The sequence below is a fragment of the Lissotriton vulgaris genome, chromosome 9 (assembly GCF_964263255.1).
Source record: "Lissotriton vulgaris chromosome 9, aLisVul1.2, whole genome shotgun sequence".
NCBI lineage: Eukaryota > Metazoa > Chordata > Amphibia > Caudata > Salamandridae > Lissotriton > Lissotriton vulgaris.
The window spans coordinates 628,839,942-628,858,208 of record NC_141697.1 but is presented as its reverse complement, the minus strand read 5'-3'; the positions used below and the strand labels follow the sequence as shown (position 1 = coordinate 628,858,208).

The 18,267-nt window shown below is 43.6% G+C and overlaps 1 protein-coding gene across 1 annotated transcript in view; it reads left to right on the top strand.

The window, feature by feature from the left end:
* The window catches only part of LOC147691992 (cytochrome P450 2G1-like), a 708,782-nt gene that overhangs the window by 549,642 nt on the left and 140,873 nt on the right, over positions 1-18,267 (top strand). Inside the window, exon 6 of the mRNA XM_086938281.1 lies at positions 15,068-15,209. Within this exon, the coding sequence (XP_086794407.1) occupies positions 15,068-15,209 (142 nt within the window). The remainder of the gene's footprint in view (positions 1-15,067; positions 15,210-18,267) is intronic.

The window sequence follows — 18,267 nt, the reverse complement described above, 5'->3', positions numbered from 1 at the left end:
AAGATATTTGAATTCTCGGCCTTGGAATGGGTGGAATGGGCTGGCATACATCATAGCTGTCATACCCTGCTCATAAATGTTAATCAGGGATCAATGATGCTTTGCAATGTCAGCAACTTCTGTAACATGTCAATTACACGAAGATATCATGACAAATGTTGGACAAATATTACGTGATGTAGAATGTATAAAGAAATGCCAATAACGATATGTTTAAAAAAAGGAGAATGGGACGTGCCCTGGTACCTCTTGAAAGGTAAGGGCTAGAAAGAAAGGTGAATTGGTTCCAAGTTCAGAGAGACGAGACCTTGGGAGCAAGCCATGGGAGAAGAAAGCTCTGTCTGTTGAGGCTGAGAGGGACAAGTGGAAGTCTTTTTGAGGCATTGTCACAGTATTGTTCTTCTTCTTCCAGGACCTGGTGGGACTCTGCCTTACTAACTGTGAGAAGCTGTCCGCTAAGAACCTGCAGACACTGCTTGACTTCAGCCCCACCCTGGGCTCCTTGAGTCTCTCCGGCTGCGGTAACATTTTCTACGAAGAGGAGAATGCGGGTGGCTCCGAGGACTACGACTGCCTGGCGAACCCATCCCGGCAGCTTCGAGTCAAGGACTTCACTTTTCAGGATTTCTTATGCCTGAGACTTCTTAATCTCGGGAGCGTGACAACAGGAGTGGACGTGAAAAGACTGATTCAACCTCTGACCTCCTTGACCGCCCTTGACCTTTCTGAGATCCAGCTGTCTGACCATGGCTTCCTCACACAGTGGAAGGACAGCCTTGTCTCTTTAGTGCTTTACAACACTGACCTGTCCGAGGATCACATCCGTGCAATCATTCAGCGGCAGAAACTTAGGTCAGCATCTGGCACCGGCTCTGCCCAGGGATGTCCTGGCTCACATTATACATCTTATTGTCCCTCTAATTTTCACTCATATATTTTTCTTCCTAACGAATCTGGCTGTGTGTCCTTTATGTGCCCTTCTAGACCTTAGGGTTAAGGGTACATTTTCCATACTCGTGGGGTGTCCAGTCCAGCCCTGGGCAAGTGAAACTGAGTGAAAACAACAACGCTCACGCTGCCATCAGTGCTTAATTTGTAAAATATGAAGAGCAGGTGCTGAAATGTTTGTCGGAGGCCACTCCTACTTTTGGCTGGCTCCACCCACTTACAACACATCATCAAAAAGTGTGCAACCTTGAATTTGTCTTCAAAGGACTCAAAATCAGCCTCAGAACCTTGCCACCCAAAAGAACATACGTCAAAATCATCTAACATTCTCCTAGAAAACAGAGTTGATTTCTCAAAGAACTTTATTTAATATTTCATGGACAGCCAAATGTTCTCCTCAGAAAATAACATCCATGGTTACTTCAGGACTAAGAGGGAAAAGAAAAACAAGAAGTGTTCCTGCAACACCAATATTCATGTGAAGAAATTCAACTTTCATTGACCCACTAATATCCACCTCCCACAAAGCCAGAAAAACACTAGAGTCATCTTTGTCCCTTTCATCTAACTTTTGCACAGACCATCAAGGTCAACGAGCCCTATCATCGCCTCTACCCTTTCAATATAAAACAAGTGAACCCATATCACACTATCCAAAAATGTCCAAAGAAGATCCTGAAAAAACCTACTAACAAATAAGCCAAAAAGTTATAGGGGCTCTCCTCAGCCAGGCACTGGAAAGCATCGAACATTTTAACACATCAACGTCAACTGCCATGTAAAAGAATATATCACAAAAATCTAACCACACTCAAATAAAGGCACCCCATTAGCCATCAAAAAACATCTTTGGATTGCAAGCAATGCATGCTTTTGAGACAAATCAAACAAACAAATTAAAACCTAGGAAAAAGAAGCATCAGCGGTGCACCGAAAGAACAAATTAATATTGACACTCTTTCTGGTGGATACTTAACTGCAGAATCCTCACATTAAAATATACCCCGGGCACCACAATAGGTCCAAAGAAATTCGTAGCATTGCTGAGGCAGACTGCTATGTTGCCATGTGGCTCCACTTTGTCCCTCTACCGCCCCGGAAATGATATAGTGGAGTACGGTTGCCTTCCACCCTACTGCACCCTCATATGCGAAGTGTGAACAACAGTTGGTAACAGTGTGCTGATCACTAACTTGGGAACTCATAAGTTGTTAAAAGAAAAGAGAAAGCTGAGATGGGAGGGCAGCGAGGCATCTGAGGTTTAAAAATTCACCAGAAAGAGCGTGACTCTATGTAACTATGTGTGGATAATGCGTCCTGCCAGTCATGGATCGTCCTGTTTTGAGATTTTCTTTTTGAAAAAAAAGAAAAACTGTTCAAACTGTGAAATTCAGAAGCAGGAACTGCCGTAACAGTGGTTACTGCCTATGCATTCTAAATGACCGCCAGCTTGGCAGTCCTTTATAAATGTGGCAGGTGGTCCCTCGACCAGGAGGACATGGTAATTTAATCCATCCCCCAGACAGAACAATGGCCTGTCCATTCATTTATGAATAAGCCCCTGAGTAATATATGTTATTGCTCTACACATTTCTTCAATAATAACAACCTGTAAATATTATCTTTTCGTGACAATTTTAATGTTATAACCAGAGGTTTCCATCTCACTACACAAGGCGAGGAACATATTTGATAACTGGAAGCAAGACTGTCTAAAACTGCTGTGTCTTTGAAGACCTCTACTCTGGATTTTTCTGCCTCACATTAGTTCAGCACTGTGCATTAGCATGCAGGGGTTTAGTGATGCATTCCCGGGCCCACACACACTCCCTATGTTTTCCCCTTGCCCTGAATCTCTTATGTGGGTGGGGGGCAGTATGCCCATGGGTATCCCCCATAGTTACTTCTGGGTTGGGGTGGGCTTTCTAGAGGGCATTTATAAGCCTAAAACCACATGGCTTCCCCCTCTTTGGAGCTTTGGTGGTGTCTGGTTCAAGTATGTTAACATGCTTCCACCCAAATATAAATTCGGGAGACATAGGATTCAGGCCCCGGTGGGATCTGCCATACAGGACGTAATACAAAGATCAAAGCATGTTTACTATTGAGCTGCCTGTGCATGGAAGTCAGGAAATACATTTGCTAACGCTTGAATATCTACATTGAAGGTATTAAGTGCCAACACAAGTAAGGACCCCATGTGCTTCGATTTCATGGTGTTGTGGAGGATATACTTACTTTGAACACTGTTCTCCAGTGGGACATGTTTACTTGCTAGTGGCCTGTTAATGCTTCTGCGGTGGAAGCAGTTTCAGTATCTTTCATCCTACGTTTTGTTCGGTGATCTCAGTGCACGTTACCCTATGAGAGTCTTTAATTAGTTGAGTATTCAAGATGGGATTTGTGAACGTAAATCTTGTAGAATTATCTGCAAACTTCCTGTAGCTAATAGTGCAATAGTAAATCAACTTCAACCCCACATATCACAAACTACTCCAAAGTATAATCAATGGTTCAGTGAGGATTTTAGATAAATAATAACACACTCTGCTCGGCGTACTTGAAGGATGCTTCAAAAACATTTCTGAAATTGCCTCATTTATATTAAAAACCTGCCATAATTAAAAACAAATCAATGCCATTGTACTTGCACTAGGTGCCCAGCGCTGGAGGCTGCGAGACATCCGTGGTTCACTTCAGTTCATATGTATATGAACAAAGTTAACTGTAAAGTAAACGGAGTGCCGAGTCCAAGGCTTGTCCTGAGAAATTATGCCTCGCAGCCCCTGGCCCCGGGCACCGTGTGCAAGTACAATGCCATGGACTGCCCGGGCCAAGAGGATAAGGCTGGAACTTAACCCCTGACCTATCACGATAACTATCCGATCTAAAAGAGGACTTCAAGCTCTTTTTCTTTACGTTTTGCGCATTTTTAAGTAAATGGTTGAACCCTCGCCAGGCTAGGCTGTGGTTCTCCGCACTGGGGCAACTTAACCCTGTGCTGACGACACGGGCCTTTCCCAACAGCCCTGTGTTAATTCAGTTAAATGATTTGTACTGCTGGACACACAAACACTTTACTCTGCCATGCTTGTCAGCAGCACCTATTCTACTGCACATGCCAGAGGCTGGGGCCCTGTGCAATCATTGATTCTTCATCTGCGGGAGCTGGAGCTAACGCGGTGACTGTGACGTCACACACAACCCACCACAGCCATGCTCATTAAAAAAAACAACAACCATTGGGTCTACACTTACGGTTTGGTGATGGTGGGCAGTGGTTGTCTGCCTTTATTCATGGATAACTGCGATGGGCCTGCTGCAGTCTGCACTCAACGTCGTCACTCGTTAGCCACCAGTTACCACTCGCTTTTGTTTTGTGACGGGGAACAGGTGTGCCGTGCAGGGGCATGGCATTTAAAAGAAAATGTATGCACGCTGCCTGCCTCACTGCCGTACGGGCGCGCAGAACTAAATCCAGCCCAAATTGAGCCCAAACAGGTTCCCGCCCACCGGAAACACTGAACTAAGGACGGACGGCCACCGCCTAAGTAAAGCAAATTCGCAATGCGCATCCTCACGACCAGTTACATTTGAATGTGGAATTTGGAAATGGAAAAAAATCAATAAATGAGGGTTAGAGTCGGACGGTCTGGACACAGAAATTAATCATATAATATCATATGTGATCGATCGATGTGAATATTTTTATTGGCTCTCACAGCCACTGCCACAACACTCGGACTTCAGCGCAGACTCTGCAGTACTGCTTCACCGGGACTCGGCCACGGGAGAAAAGCACCGGCACAATTATTAAGCACTGGCTGCCATTGCCCGGAGGCCGCCAAATCCTGCCAGGGGGCCGCCACTCCAGTGATCCTTCCGATCCGATCCTCGTCGTGGTGGCCCCTGGGGTTTGGCGGCCCTGTGCAGGTGCACAGTTTGCACATGCCTAGGGCCGGCCCTGAAGAGCAGTACCGGCCCGCATTCAGAAGAAGTACAAACCGGCGGCCTCTGACCCGGTGTTTGTAAAATCTGACCCTCCAGCAGACTCTGTGATTGTGGCTGCGGCGAGGAAGACACATGCGGTTGCTGGTTCCTCTTCAGTCCCGACCAAAAGGTTAATGTATGAGATATACCAATCCTAAGTGATATGGATGTATAACTTAAGGAGAAGAAATGACTAGAAAGACAGCCTAAAAAGTGCTTGAAAAAGTACCCATCAGCCCGCTCAATAGCGGAGCATCGTCATCTGGGTTGCATGGTTGAAATTGTGGTGTCCAGTGTGCCCTTCCTCAGGACAAACCTAAGGCTAGCAGAACTTGGACCACTTTGTTGACCCTCAACCATTAAAGATGATCAGGTGCAGACTGAGAGGGCTTAAGTTGCAGTGCTCAGAAAGTTGTGAGAAAAAGAAAAGGAAAAAATTGTAATCCACGTGTTCTAAAAATACCTATCTTGATGTCATTTGAGAAACTTTATTGGGTCTGACCATCAAGGTGGTATGATTAAAAGCAGAGTGAAAAATAGCATGCAAGGAATTGCTATACACCATGAATGTAAACTGGTCAGTTTACATTCATGGTGGTCAAAGTGCCAAGTGGTCCAAGTTCTGCTAGCCTTAGGTTTGTCCTGAGGAAGGGCACACTGGACACCACAATTTCAACCATGCAACCCAGATGACGATGCTCCGCTATTGAGCGGGCTGATGGGTACTTTTTCAAGCACTCTTTAGGCTGTCTTTCTAGTCATTTCTTCTCCTTAAGTTATACATCCATATCACTTAGGATTGGTATATCTTATACATTAACCTTTTGGTTTTGTCTTACAGAATGAACACTTTATAGGTTCCTGCATTCAGACTTCTGGTATCTCTCGTGTTGTTTACTGTTAAGTTGGGGGGCAAGGTACCAATAGGTCTATAAATACGACTCCCCTTAGGCCCTCTTTCACCCTCTGTAATTTGATCCTCTTCAGTCCCGCCAGATAAGGACAGCAAAACTCAAGACTCCTGGGGTCGAAAGGTTTGCAACTCTGCTGCTTCCACTCTTAAGGTCGCTAGTGCAGCTGCGCTTCTGGGACGATATGACAGAGCCTTATGGGACTCGATGGAAAGATTCAAAGCCAAGCTGCCAAAAGAGGACCAGCAGGACTTTGAAGAAACTGTTACAGAGGGGTGTCTGGTGGCGAATCAGATGATAAGCACGGCCGCGGATGGGGCGGTGCTTTCGGCTCATTCCTATTCCCATGGAGTTTTTGCCAGAAGATCGGCCTGGTTGCGCCTTACAGGTCTGAAACCGGATGCTCAGCATCGGATTCTGAATCTCCCCTTTTTGGGTTCCGCTCTCTTCGGAGAACATGCGGACGAAGAGATGACCCGAATGAAGACTGAGCTGGATACGGTGAAGGCGGTGGGCTTGGAGAAGAAAAAGGAATTCAAGCGCCGCTTCAAGACCAACAGGGGGAGAGGGGCTCAACAGAGGGTTCAAACCCCTCAGTGGTCCCAAAATAAAACTCAAGGGAAACCCCAGTTCCGTGGCAAGCCCAGCAGAGGTAGAGGAGGTCACCAACAGTCCATTTACACCACAAGAGGAGGAAAGGCCTGAACAGAGGCTTCCTCTGACGCCGTTGCCCACTCAAGTGGGAGGAAGTGCTTCACAACACCTGGCAGAGTGGGTCAGCATCACAAAAGATCAGTGGGTGCTGAATATACTGTGCAATGGATACAGGATAGGTTTCCGTGCTCTTCCAAAGAGCATCCCTCCAAAGAGCTCTTGCCCTCACCAGCTAAGCTTGCTCCGACGAGAGGTGAAAATCCTGCTGCAAAAAAGAGCGATAGAAGAGGTTCCTCTCGCTCTAAGAGGAAAAGGAATTTACTCCAGATATTTCCTTGTCCCCAAAAAAGATCAGGAGGACAAGTTCAGACCAATACTCGACCTGCGACTATTAAACAAAGTCATCGTCAAGGAAAAGTTCTGCATGTTAGCGCTTCACCAAATATGTCCACATCTTCAAGCCGGAGATTGGATGTGTTCGGTGGATCTGCAAGATGCGTCCTTTCACATCCCGATTGCGCAACAACTTCGCAAGTACCTAAGGTTTGTCGTAGGGAACAAACACTACCAGTACAAGGTGTTACCCTTCGGTCTCAAGTCCGCACCACGAGTCTTCACCAAATGCATGGCAGTGGTGGCGGCTTTTCTTCACAAGAAGGGTCTCTTCATTTACCCATACCTGGACGACTGGCTCCTAAAAGGTCCATCTCTGGTACAAGTAACGCACGATCTGCAACTGTGCCTGCACCAGCTACACAGACTCGGCCTCCATGTGAACCTGGAGAAGTCAGTCCAGCGGTCTACACAGTCCATCCACTACCTAGGCTCCGTTCTGGACACAAGCTTGGGAAAAGCGTTTCCTTCGGAGGAGAGACTTTTTTCCATGAAACAGAAATGTGGGATTCTGCTAGAGTCTCGGCTTCCAACAGCCCGACAAGTAGCATCTCTACTGGGTTCCATGGCGTCCTGCATTTTTCTCATCCCAAACGCCAGGCTGAGAATGCGTCCTCTACAACAGGCTCTGGAGGATCAGTGGGACCAAGCGACAGGACGCTGGGAAGATCGAATCAATCTTTCCCAGGCGACAAAAGAGACCATCAGATGGTGAACTCGGAGAAAGAATGTGATGGTGGGGGTGCCGTTTCTCCAACCCATTCCTTCCCAGTCTATAGTGACGGATGCCTCCCTGCAAGGCTGGGGAGCACACATGGGTCCGCTTCAGATTCAAGGCCAGTGGTCTGCGCAGGAGCAGACATACCACATCAACATGCTGGAACTCAGAGCGGTTTTCCCGGCTCTCAAACTTTCCTACCAGCGATCAAATCCAACTCAGTCCTGGTTCAGACGGACAATACGACCGCCATGTTCTATCTGAACAAACAAGGAGGCACAAGCTCTCGCCCACTATCTCGAGAGGCTCAGGCAATCTGGCATTGGCTCCTCTCTCGAGGTCTCACAGTAGTGGCAGTGCACCTTCCAGGCGAGTTGAAGGTGAAGGCAGATGCACTCAGCGGGCACTTTGAAGATCAGCCAGACTGGGTGCTAAGCGACGAAGTAGTAGAAGAGCTTTTTCGTTGCTGGGGTCGTCCATCCATAGACTTGTTTGCAGACGACAAAAACACCAAATGCCACACCTTCGCGTCCAGGTTGCACAGGCCAGGGACGCAGGGGAACGCTCTACTGTTGGATTGGGCAGGGATGTTCGTATACGCGTTTCCTCCCCTAGCGCTGATTCCGAGAGTAGTTTCCAAGCTCCTCAGGTCGAACATGGAAATGATCCTGATTGCTCCGGATTGGCCTCGGCAGTGGTGGTATCCGGACCTTCTACATCTGTCTGTGTGTCCACACAAACGGCTCCCTTGCAGGCCGGACCTGTTGAGCAAGGTGAACGGGAGGATAATGCATCCCAACCTCCCATCATTGAACCTAACAGCATGGCTCCTGAGGTCCTGCAATATGGACATTTGAACTTGCCTCCCGAATGCATGAACATTTTAAAGGAGGCTAAGAGGCCTTCCACGAGAGCATCCTATGCGTTCAAGTGGAAAAGATTTCACTTGTGGTGTAGGGATCATCACTTGGATCCGACTAAGGGGCAGGAGGTCGTCATCTTACCATACCTCCTTTCCGTGGCAACTGCTGGTTTAAAGTACACTTTTATTAGAGTGCATTTGTCAGCTATTGTAGCATACAGAAAATCACCTGATCAGATGTCTTTCTTTCAGGTTCCAGTGGTTAAGGACTTCCTCCAGGGGTTGAAGAAAGTGTATCCCCCTGTGCGAAATCCTTCTCCTCCTTGATAATTAAACCTAGTTCTATCCAGGTTAATGTCACCTACTTTCGAGCCCATCCACAAGGCCTCCTTGCAACATCTCTCTTGGAAGGCAGCTTTTTTGGTGGCGATTACCTCTGCGCGCAGAGTAAGTGAGATACAAGCGCTCTGTGCGAAGGAACCATATACTATATTCCACCACAACAGAGTAGTCCTAAGGGCTCACCCATCTTTCTTGCCTAAGGTCATCTCTGATTTTCATATAAATCAGTCTATTTCCCTCCCTTCCTTTTTTCCAAATCCTACGACCCCAGCCGAGCGGTCACTTCACTCCTTAGATCTTAAGAGAGTAACCTGGAAATCAGTTCATACCTTTACGAGGCATTACTGTCTCGAATCTGATTCCAGGGCCGATACTCAAGTAGGGCAAGCCTCCTTGAGGAATCTGTTTGGGTAGTCTATCGTCTACTCAGACTTATTGATGAGATTACTGTCTTATCATTCCTTTGCCCGCAGGGATGAGGAGAGGCTCGCTACTCTATTCTAATGCTTATGACTATTGATGAGGATCCCCTGGAAGAGAAGGATTAGTTACTTACCTGTAATCCTAGTTCTCTTCCAGGGGTATCCTCATCAAAGTCATAAGCAACCCTCCCGCCTCCCCGGGCAAAGGATACTCTTTAATAAGGAGATATTGTTAACCTATTTGTTATTAGGTTTGTTTTCAGTCTCCGAAAAGAACAACTGACCTAACTGTCACCCCTGGGGCATGATGGGATACAGGGGGTCATGAGTGCCTTAAAGGCACGGTGTCAGTTTATTGGTATTCAGCTACAGGTTAGCTTTTCAGTCTTTTTAGACTGTGTGTTTGCAATGCAGCCTGGGAGCTTCCTATGCTTCCAGTGAGTTATGAGAATTTCTACTGCTTTCTGAGCATTAAAACAATTTCTAAACAATCTTTGGTGTTGTTTCTCATGTTTCTAATGCTTATTATACATGTATGGTGGAAATTCTTCACAGCATATTTCAGCTCTAATGTGATTTGGCTGCTACTGCTTGTTTTTATATATATATATTATTTATATATATATATATATGTATATATATATGTGGGGCACATAAAATATAGTGTTTCCGGGGTCCCGCGCATGGGCGGGAATATTCTAATGCTTATGACTTTGACTTTGATGAGGATACCCCTGGAAGAGAACTAGGATTACAGGTAAGTAACTAATCCTTCTGGGCGGGTCTTAGGGGTGTTGGGAATGTAAATCTGACTTTACCTTGCGGACGGGGTCAGTCCCTCTGCAGCTATCTAAGGAGGCTGGTCAGATTGGACTCCACTTGAGCACACACTAATAAATACATTTGGTTTGTATTCTCTTCTGTCTGACCAACTCTTCATTTGTATGGAAGGCTGGGAGGTGGTCGCGAGTGACCCGGTGGCCCTAATCGGGTCACTTCTGGGAAGGGTGAGGAGAACGGGGTAACATTGGGTCGGAGGGGCTGAACAGGGATCCCTGCAAGAGAGAGTCTGGTACTCGCAGCTACCCAGTCTGTCTGACAGGTGGTGCCTCGGCCAGAAGTCATCCCGGCTGAGGTCCTGAATGGCGAAACTCTTGGATCTGACCGTTTGGTCTGAACAGTCTGCAGTGAAGAATAACTTTGTTAGATCTGTGTGCACCAGGTGAATTTGCTTTGGTACTTTGTGGCTATGGCACCATTTTGGTTTGTGTTTGGCATGGTCTCAGGACCAACTTGGAAACAAGGTGTTTGTGAACACTTTGACAGGCAACTCAACAAATTTGGTTTTGGTTTACTTTTGGAGATGCCTGGGGTTTGTGGCTTTTGGTTTGTGGTACCACTTTATGTTTTCCTTTTGGTGCAATCTGAGGAAATAATTTGCATGCATTAATGGTGAACATGTTTTCTTCTGAGAATGCCGGGTATACGTGAACAGGGTTTTTTTGTGCTGTTGTTGATGTTCTGCTGATGGTCAACCAGAGGTAAGGCAGCCAGTGCCTACAGAAGGCATTCTGAATTTGGATAGGTATGTGTTGGATGGCCTTGGCCCTATTATGTTTAGTGTGTTATGGCACTAATATACGAGGGACAATGCCGAAGTTGTAGTGGGCTTTCATTCAAATATTAGCCCAGGGAAACCCCGGGCTGCTAGAAGCACAGCTACTGGGCATTCAGCCTCTTTAAATTAAATGGAGTTTTAACACATTTATTCAAATTTCAGAATTTTCTTTTAATTCTCAAAGATATCAGATTTACTCATGAGCATTGGTCATAGAAAAGACATATACACAGGTTTCAAATAGCGTTCATAATCAATGTCAAACGGTGGACATCTGAAAATATTCACACGACATATTTTCAATGCATCAAAGAAAATATAAACAGTTCAACAATGCTTAATGTTCAAAAAATAAGAGTAATAACCAACGTCCCAATGCATTTCGGGTTACAAGCAGAACCCTTCTTCAGGGGATAAAATATATGCAATCAAAAAGTTCAATCTTCTTTGAATGTTTGGTCTTTCAAAGTGCAGGTTCGACAGGATCTAAAAAACAACAGCATACCAAGCTTTATTGAATTGTTACATATGTGCAATTTTAGTTCAAAGGGGGATTCTGGAGTGAACACTGAGAGGAAAAAAGCCAAAGTACACGCCACCAGGAGTTGTCACCCGTGTTTTACTAAACAACTGGACAGTGTGGGATACTAAAGTAGCAAGCCAACTAGTTCAAAAGAAACACTGAAATCAAATGTGATTCTCTTACGAAAAGTGAAAGAAACGGAACCCAAAAGGTGACCTCAAGAACTTGACAGGCACTTTTGATGAACAGCAAATAGTATATTTTTTTTAAATGTTAAGGAGTTATTGTTTGCAAAATGTAGGCAATAAGTGTTTTATTTCCTTAGAACATGGTAATAGGAAGGTAAACAAAGATGAATGAAAACAGAGAAAGAGGCCCAGAAGGAAAACAGCGAAAAGCTTTAGCGAATGAAAGGAAAACACAACAAAAAAATAATAGAGTGTGCGAATAGGAAATTTCAATCGCAATGTAAAAAGCTTCTTGTTGCCCAATAGGAAAAAGATAAATTTGTGGAGCAACATTTAGATACTTGACCTCCACCCCCATATACCCTGCAGAGAATATACACTGCTGTGCCACAGCCTCAACCATCTGCTCCTTCTGTCTCTGCTGTTTCTGTTTCTTCTATTATTGATTCAGCTGCTGTGGTCACCGTGCCTCCTGTCCTTTCTTTGGCTTCGCCTTCTGCGCCTGTCATGACTGGGTGTCTTCCTGCTATGCCTATGGTTTTGACATATCTTTCTCCAGCTCTTCCTCACTCAAGCAATCCACAGCCTCCTCTTGAACAGAGCTGTACTCTGCAGCTACATTTCAATTCTCTAAAACAACTCCAACAATGCTTTCCGAACAGCAAATTTTTGAGTTATTTTCTAGTTTTCATCACAATCTCTAGAGTGTCTTTAGGGTTCTCCAACTTCTCTTCACCTACACCGACTCCTCTGTTACAAAATCCATGCTTGTGCAAAGCTACTTCTTTACACACAGATATTTCAGGTTCTTCCCCTCAGGTTCTGCTTCTGTATCTTCATCTTCCAAATAATCAAAACAGGAAATGTCTCGACAGTACTGAATAGTGGGACACCTGTACGCGGATTAGGGGACAGAGCCTAAGCAACTGCTAGTGAGCCACTGGGGTGTATATTGATGCAATGTGATGTGGAAGGTGACGATTAAATGGAGGTAGCTAATAAGGGGTCACCCCATTTACAGTGTAGTGAGCGCATGGAGTATGATGAAAGATTATGAGACATTTGTGCAGCAGCATGCTGTTAAGAATGCGTTGGGTACTTTGTTTGGACTTTTTTTATTTTATTTTATTTATTTACAGATTTGTAACGCGCTAGAATCGACTCTATACAGAGTATCTCTGCGCACAGAAGGAAATAGAGAGAGAGAGGAAGAAAAGACCAGCAGCATCAGTTCAGCAAATAGTTCAGTATGGTCATAGGGTGCATAGACTAAGTCTGAAATAAGAATGTTTTACGTTTTTTTCTAAAATTTAAATGTTCTGAACATTGCCTAGGCTCGAGAGGAAGTTTATTCCACCAGGTAGATCCGACAACCGACAGAGCATTGCCACCTTGTCTGACCTTCTTTGCGGTTGGCACTCCCAATAAAAGTTGGCTGCTTGACCTCAGAGACCGAGTAGGATTATATGGGATAAATTTATCCTTCCAATAGGAAGGCCCACATCCATGTAGGCTCTTGTGGATCAGGCAACTTGTCTTAAAATTGATCCTCTTACGGACTGAGAGCCAATGTAATTTATCCAGGAAGGGTTTTGATGGCGTTCTTGGTGGGGCATTCAATACTAGCCTCTTTGGGAGCAGTATTCCAATGATGTAGCACCCCAGATTAATTATGATATCAGGGATACTGTGTTCACTGCTGATATGGCATCTGGTAAGGTATTTGGTAATGCTGCAATGCTAGTTGCCTACTGAGGTAGGTTGCTTGAGAAGAGCCCGAAGACAGCATGTAGGAAGTCATGGGTTCTTGGGGACGAGGTCGTGGAGCTAGCAGACAGGACATGACAGAGCACAGCATGCTGCCGCCTCATAGGATCATTTGGATAGTAACAACATTGATGACAACAAGGGTGGACAGTATTATCACAATGATTATGAAGATGGTTATTGTTTTAAGATTTGCTTGCAATGAATGTAGCAGTGATTCCCCAATTTACAGCGGTTACTGACGTTCAAAAAATGTGTGACTATGATTCCTTTTTTTGCAGCTTTCCTTTCTGTCCCTGACTAGAAGAGCAAGTTCTTCAGCATTCATAGTCATCCTGCTAGTGGATATCTGAATGGGTTCACCTGGATTTTGGGGTTCAAGTGGGCTCACCTCGCTGGTAGAGGTTTTAGGTTTCACTGTGCATCTCCTGGCTACCCCGGTATCACTGATTGACAGGAGGACACCTACTTGGGTCACCTACTGTCAAAGGAGGGTAAGGGATAGACCCTGCTTTTCATGATCCTCCTGTGCATGGAGTTTTGAGCAATTAAATGTTGCGCCTTGCTTGGATCTTGTGCTTAGTTCACCTAATTAGTCTTTGTGCTTGGTGCAAAGCTGTTTGTGTTGCACGTACACAAAACGGTCGGATGTGCACTCTCTGTTTTAACACAGGCCTTTGGAGGTAGGCAACAGCTGTGTCCTTATTTTTTCTGCTATGCTTAAAACTGCTGTGTGAGCTCTCCTGAGCTGTCTAAGAGCTGTTGTGCCCGTGGCTGTGGTTGTCTTGATGAGGCAATCGGTTGGCCTCGTCTTTGACACTGATCTCACAGTCTTGGTACTCCATGCTGTGGATACATTTTTTGAATAAGATAAAGACACATCACCTTACCCGTGTGCTTTAAACTGCCTATAAATTCATTTGGTTTGCTAAAAACATCACGGTTGACAGATGTGCCACTCTAAATTTAGCCATATTACTGCCCCTCCCTTTTGAGAAGAGACGAAAGGACGGGTAGACTTGATTGATGTTCCCTTATCTGACCCCCCAAGGGGAACAATATGTTGATGGCTCCTGTTTTAAATTACCAGAGGGCACAACTACTGCTGCTTATGTTACTACAGTCGATCCGTCATTCTGAGTAACAGACCTAACATCACATTGATGCAAAGTAATGATAGACAGCGCATTGCACTGGGTTGCAGTACTTTGAGTTACAATCCAACTCAAATCACTATTTGGGTTGAATTGTAAATCCCACCAGTAGACTTTGTATTGCGTTTACTTTACAAAACAAATGCAAACCCAAGGCAACATCATTATAAATCTGCTCATCAGTTAGATAATAGTTAAAAAACAATGTCAGTCCTATTGGGTCACATTGATCCACCAAGGCGATTGTTCAGTGTGTCCTGTGACCATACTGCACCGGAAACCACAGAAGCGGATGCACAATGTACCACTTTTTAATTGCAGGGTAAACAATTGGAAATAGACAGTAGTATGTTTCCACTACTATTCAACTCAATAATCTGTCTTTCTGCAAGGCCCTTTCTCAATTTCTTCATGATTGTAGTTATTAGCACTCTCAAGCTACATTACCAGAGCATTCTGCCCTGATTTTGGCCTTCAACAAATATCTCACAAAAGCATCCAATAAAAATAAGATAAACTTAATCTGAGTCCATTAATGAACCTTCGCATTAATGTGAACATCGTTCTTTTCCTGCAGGATAAACAGAACCCGTCCAGTGAATTTTCCATGAAGAACTTGGTGATATCTACACTGGACCTTTTTGCTGCAGGGACTGAAACAGTCAGCACAACCCTCAGATATGGGTTCTTGATTTTCCTGAAGAATCCAGAAGTAGTAGGTAAAATTAAACACTGCCAAAGCTCGAAGACTATAAACTGTAAATTCTGGTAACAAAGGTGTCAAACTGCAATTATGCCTAAAGCAGAATTTCCTTGTAGCTGAGTTATGGATAAACCTTTTTCAGGGCTTAAATATGTTATTTTATCAAAAAACTAATTTGTACAATATAAAGTGACTTTCTGATTTGTAGACTGAGTTTTAATTTATTAAATTGTATCACTTCAAGTCTCTTCACTGCCACTTATATTGCCTATAATAAATATATGGAGAGCGAGCAAGATAGGGAGAGAGAAAGAGTCCTTTAAGAGTTATCTACCCATATCTTTTTTCTTTTCGCATGTGGTCTTGCCAGTCTTTTAAGAATAATTATAGCATTTAGCCATTGCTTTTGTTTGAAGCTGGCTGGCTGACTTTGCTAACAATCGCTATTTTGTTTGTTAGCAAACTTGTGCTCTCAGCACATGTTTGGTGGAAAATCGCATGAGCTTCTATTTCACTTTGAGTTTTTCAAACAAAATAGCAACAGTAATTACAATTAACGCTTACTTTTTTTTAGCATGATGATTTGTTCATTTTCCCAATTTACAATATCTGCTCCCTCATAAGAATAAATAACTAAGAACTTTGGGTCAGATGATCAAACAACTGGTGGCAGAATGTTAGGCCAGAAGTACTAAACATTGGTCGCAAAAAACTCGTCGCAATTTGCAAATAGTATTTTGCAACAAATGTGGTATTTTGTAAACTGACCTATTTAGTAATATGTTGGTTTGCAACATACCAAATTGTAGTGAGTCATGATTCAACCTATGTCACAAATATTAATGAGGTATCTCACTAATTGTGACATACTATGATTTGCTGCCGTCACAGGGGTCAGCAGCCCACCACATCTGTGAATGTTTTTAACTAAAGAAACATTTAATTTTATGCAGCCTGCTTTCCATGAACAAAAATGGGAGGCTTTTAAAAACACATTTTTGCAACAAAAAAAAATTACACTAGGCAGTGGTCAAGGGGACCACTGGCAACTCCTAATATTTTTATTATCAACCTTCACAAAGGAGTTGGAGTCCCCTAGGAGCCCCCTCCCATTTGAGAATGGGCTACCTCTCCTTTTATGTACTCAGTAAAATAAATATTGTGCAACCAGATTTCAGTAGCAAAACATTAATATAACCCATTCAACATTGTTATTTGAAAGGGAGCCCCTAAACACGCCTCTTCCAAATACTGATTTTGTATGTAGCTGCAAACTCAAATTATGATTTGGTAACATGTTACCGAATGGCAAAAGGCCATTTTGCGCTCCCAAACAGTATGATTTTCTGACCTCAAAAAGCCTTAGCATATTTGGCCACTTTTCGCAAACTGCAATCAGTATTTTTATGGCAAGAAAACATTTTTACAAACAAATCTATGCACTAAAACTCGGAAGTGTATTGGGTCATATTCTGACCTGCCTCATTTGTTAGATAGGTCACAAATTGGAACTTGCTGTGATTACAGGCCATCACAGAGATAGTGGCCTTCTGGGGTCAGTGGACCACCCCGTTCAAATAAAGGAAACTATTTTTCAATTGCAGCATATTTTCCTTATATAAAAAGTACTATGTTTAAAAAGTAAAAGTTTTTTCCTTGTTGAGAGCTGGCCATGGTCCCATGGGCAACTCTCGATTCCCAACAAGCTTTTATTAAATTTACATAGAGGAAGGTGGCCCTCTTACCTTTTCAAATGGGTTACCACCTCCTGTGAATTATCAGTACATTTTAACTTTTTTCTGACTGGATTTCAGTTGCAGAACATTGATACATAACACACAGATTCAGTATTTGGAAGATATACCCAAAACACACTACTCCAGACACTGAATCAGTATCCATTTCCAAGCCCATTTTAGGAAGCAGAAAACATGGCAGTAAATACATCTGAAAAACGATGTTTACAGTTGCAAACTGAATTGGAAAGTTTTTGACCATAAAAATCCTTATTTTAGCTGACTCTTGAATTGTAAAGGTTAGTCAACAAGATTTTTCTGGTACAATACTGAGTGAACGTATTCTCTAAAATCCAAATTCCTTGGGAGTGTTAAAAAGGAGTAATGCATCATCAGCAAATTGTACAGACACACCATTTAGTTAATGTGTTTATTATTTCGATATTTACGATGCGTAACCTCTCCTTGAAGTATCAGAGTGCTAAATAGAGGTGGGCAAGACACCAAATTAACAGGGTGAACAAAGCCTGAGTCGAGCCAAATGGTCTGGCTTGGCACTTAGAACCCTTGTGTGAGCCGAGCACTGAAAATGTTTGCCATGTAAATCATAGAACTAACATCACATATGATGAAGTCTCTTCAAAATTATAAAAAGTGAAGCTTGACATTAATATGTCACTTTTTCGCATTGCACTGGAAAGTACTTAAAGTGATAGTTTTTAAACATGAGAGTAGAACCATTCTGCTCCGCCCCCATGCTGGCTACACTGCCATTAGTGAACAACGAGGCAAGATAGTTGTCACATGAACCCTGTATGCGGCCCACATTCTTATGAATCGAACAACATTACAGTGCATTAAATGAAACACAATCGTTTTTTGTACAGCTGGTATTCGGAACTTATGTATTTGAAGGTGCTTTCTCATGTCGAAGTGTAGAAAAAGTAAGTAAAATATTTGCTGACCATCACACAATAATTTCAAGCCAAGAATAATGCAGGTTTTCTGGTAGCATTTAGCACAAATCAGCCACTCAATGGGAATCTATTTGTCTCTTATTTTTACCTCCAACATTAATGCTTTGTATTCACCTCTTTTTGCAATGAGCGTAGAAGGAGGGTGGCAAGCAGGAGTCACGTGACAGTTTGGCTCATTATGGGTTCGAGGTTCCAACAAGACCTCAAACTGTGCCAGCAAGACTTCAGGCTCGAGCCTGGCTCGTGCTTTCAGTGTCTTACCCACATCTTGTGCTAAATAATACACTAAAAACCTACAAATAGCTCAGTACAGAACAATAGCAAAATTTAAATATTAATCAATGGACAAAAAGATTTCTTT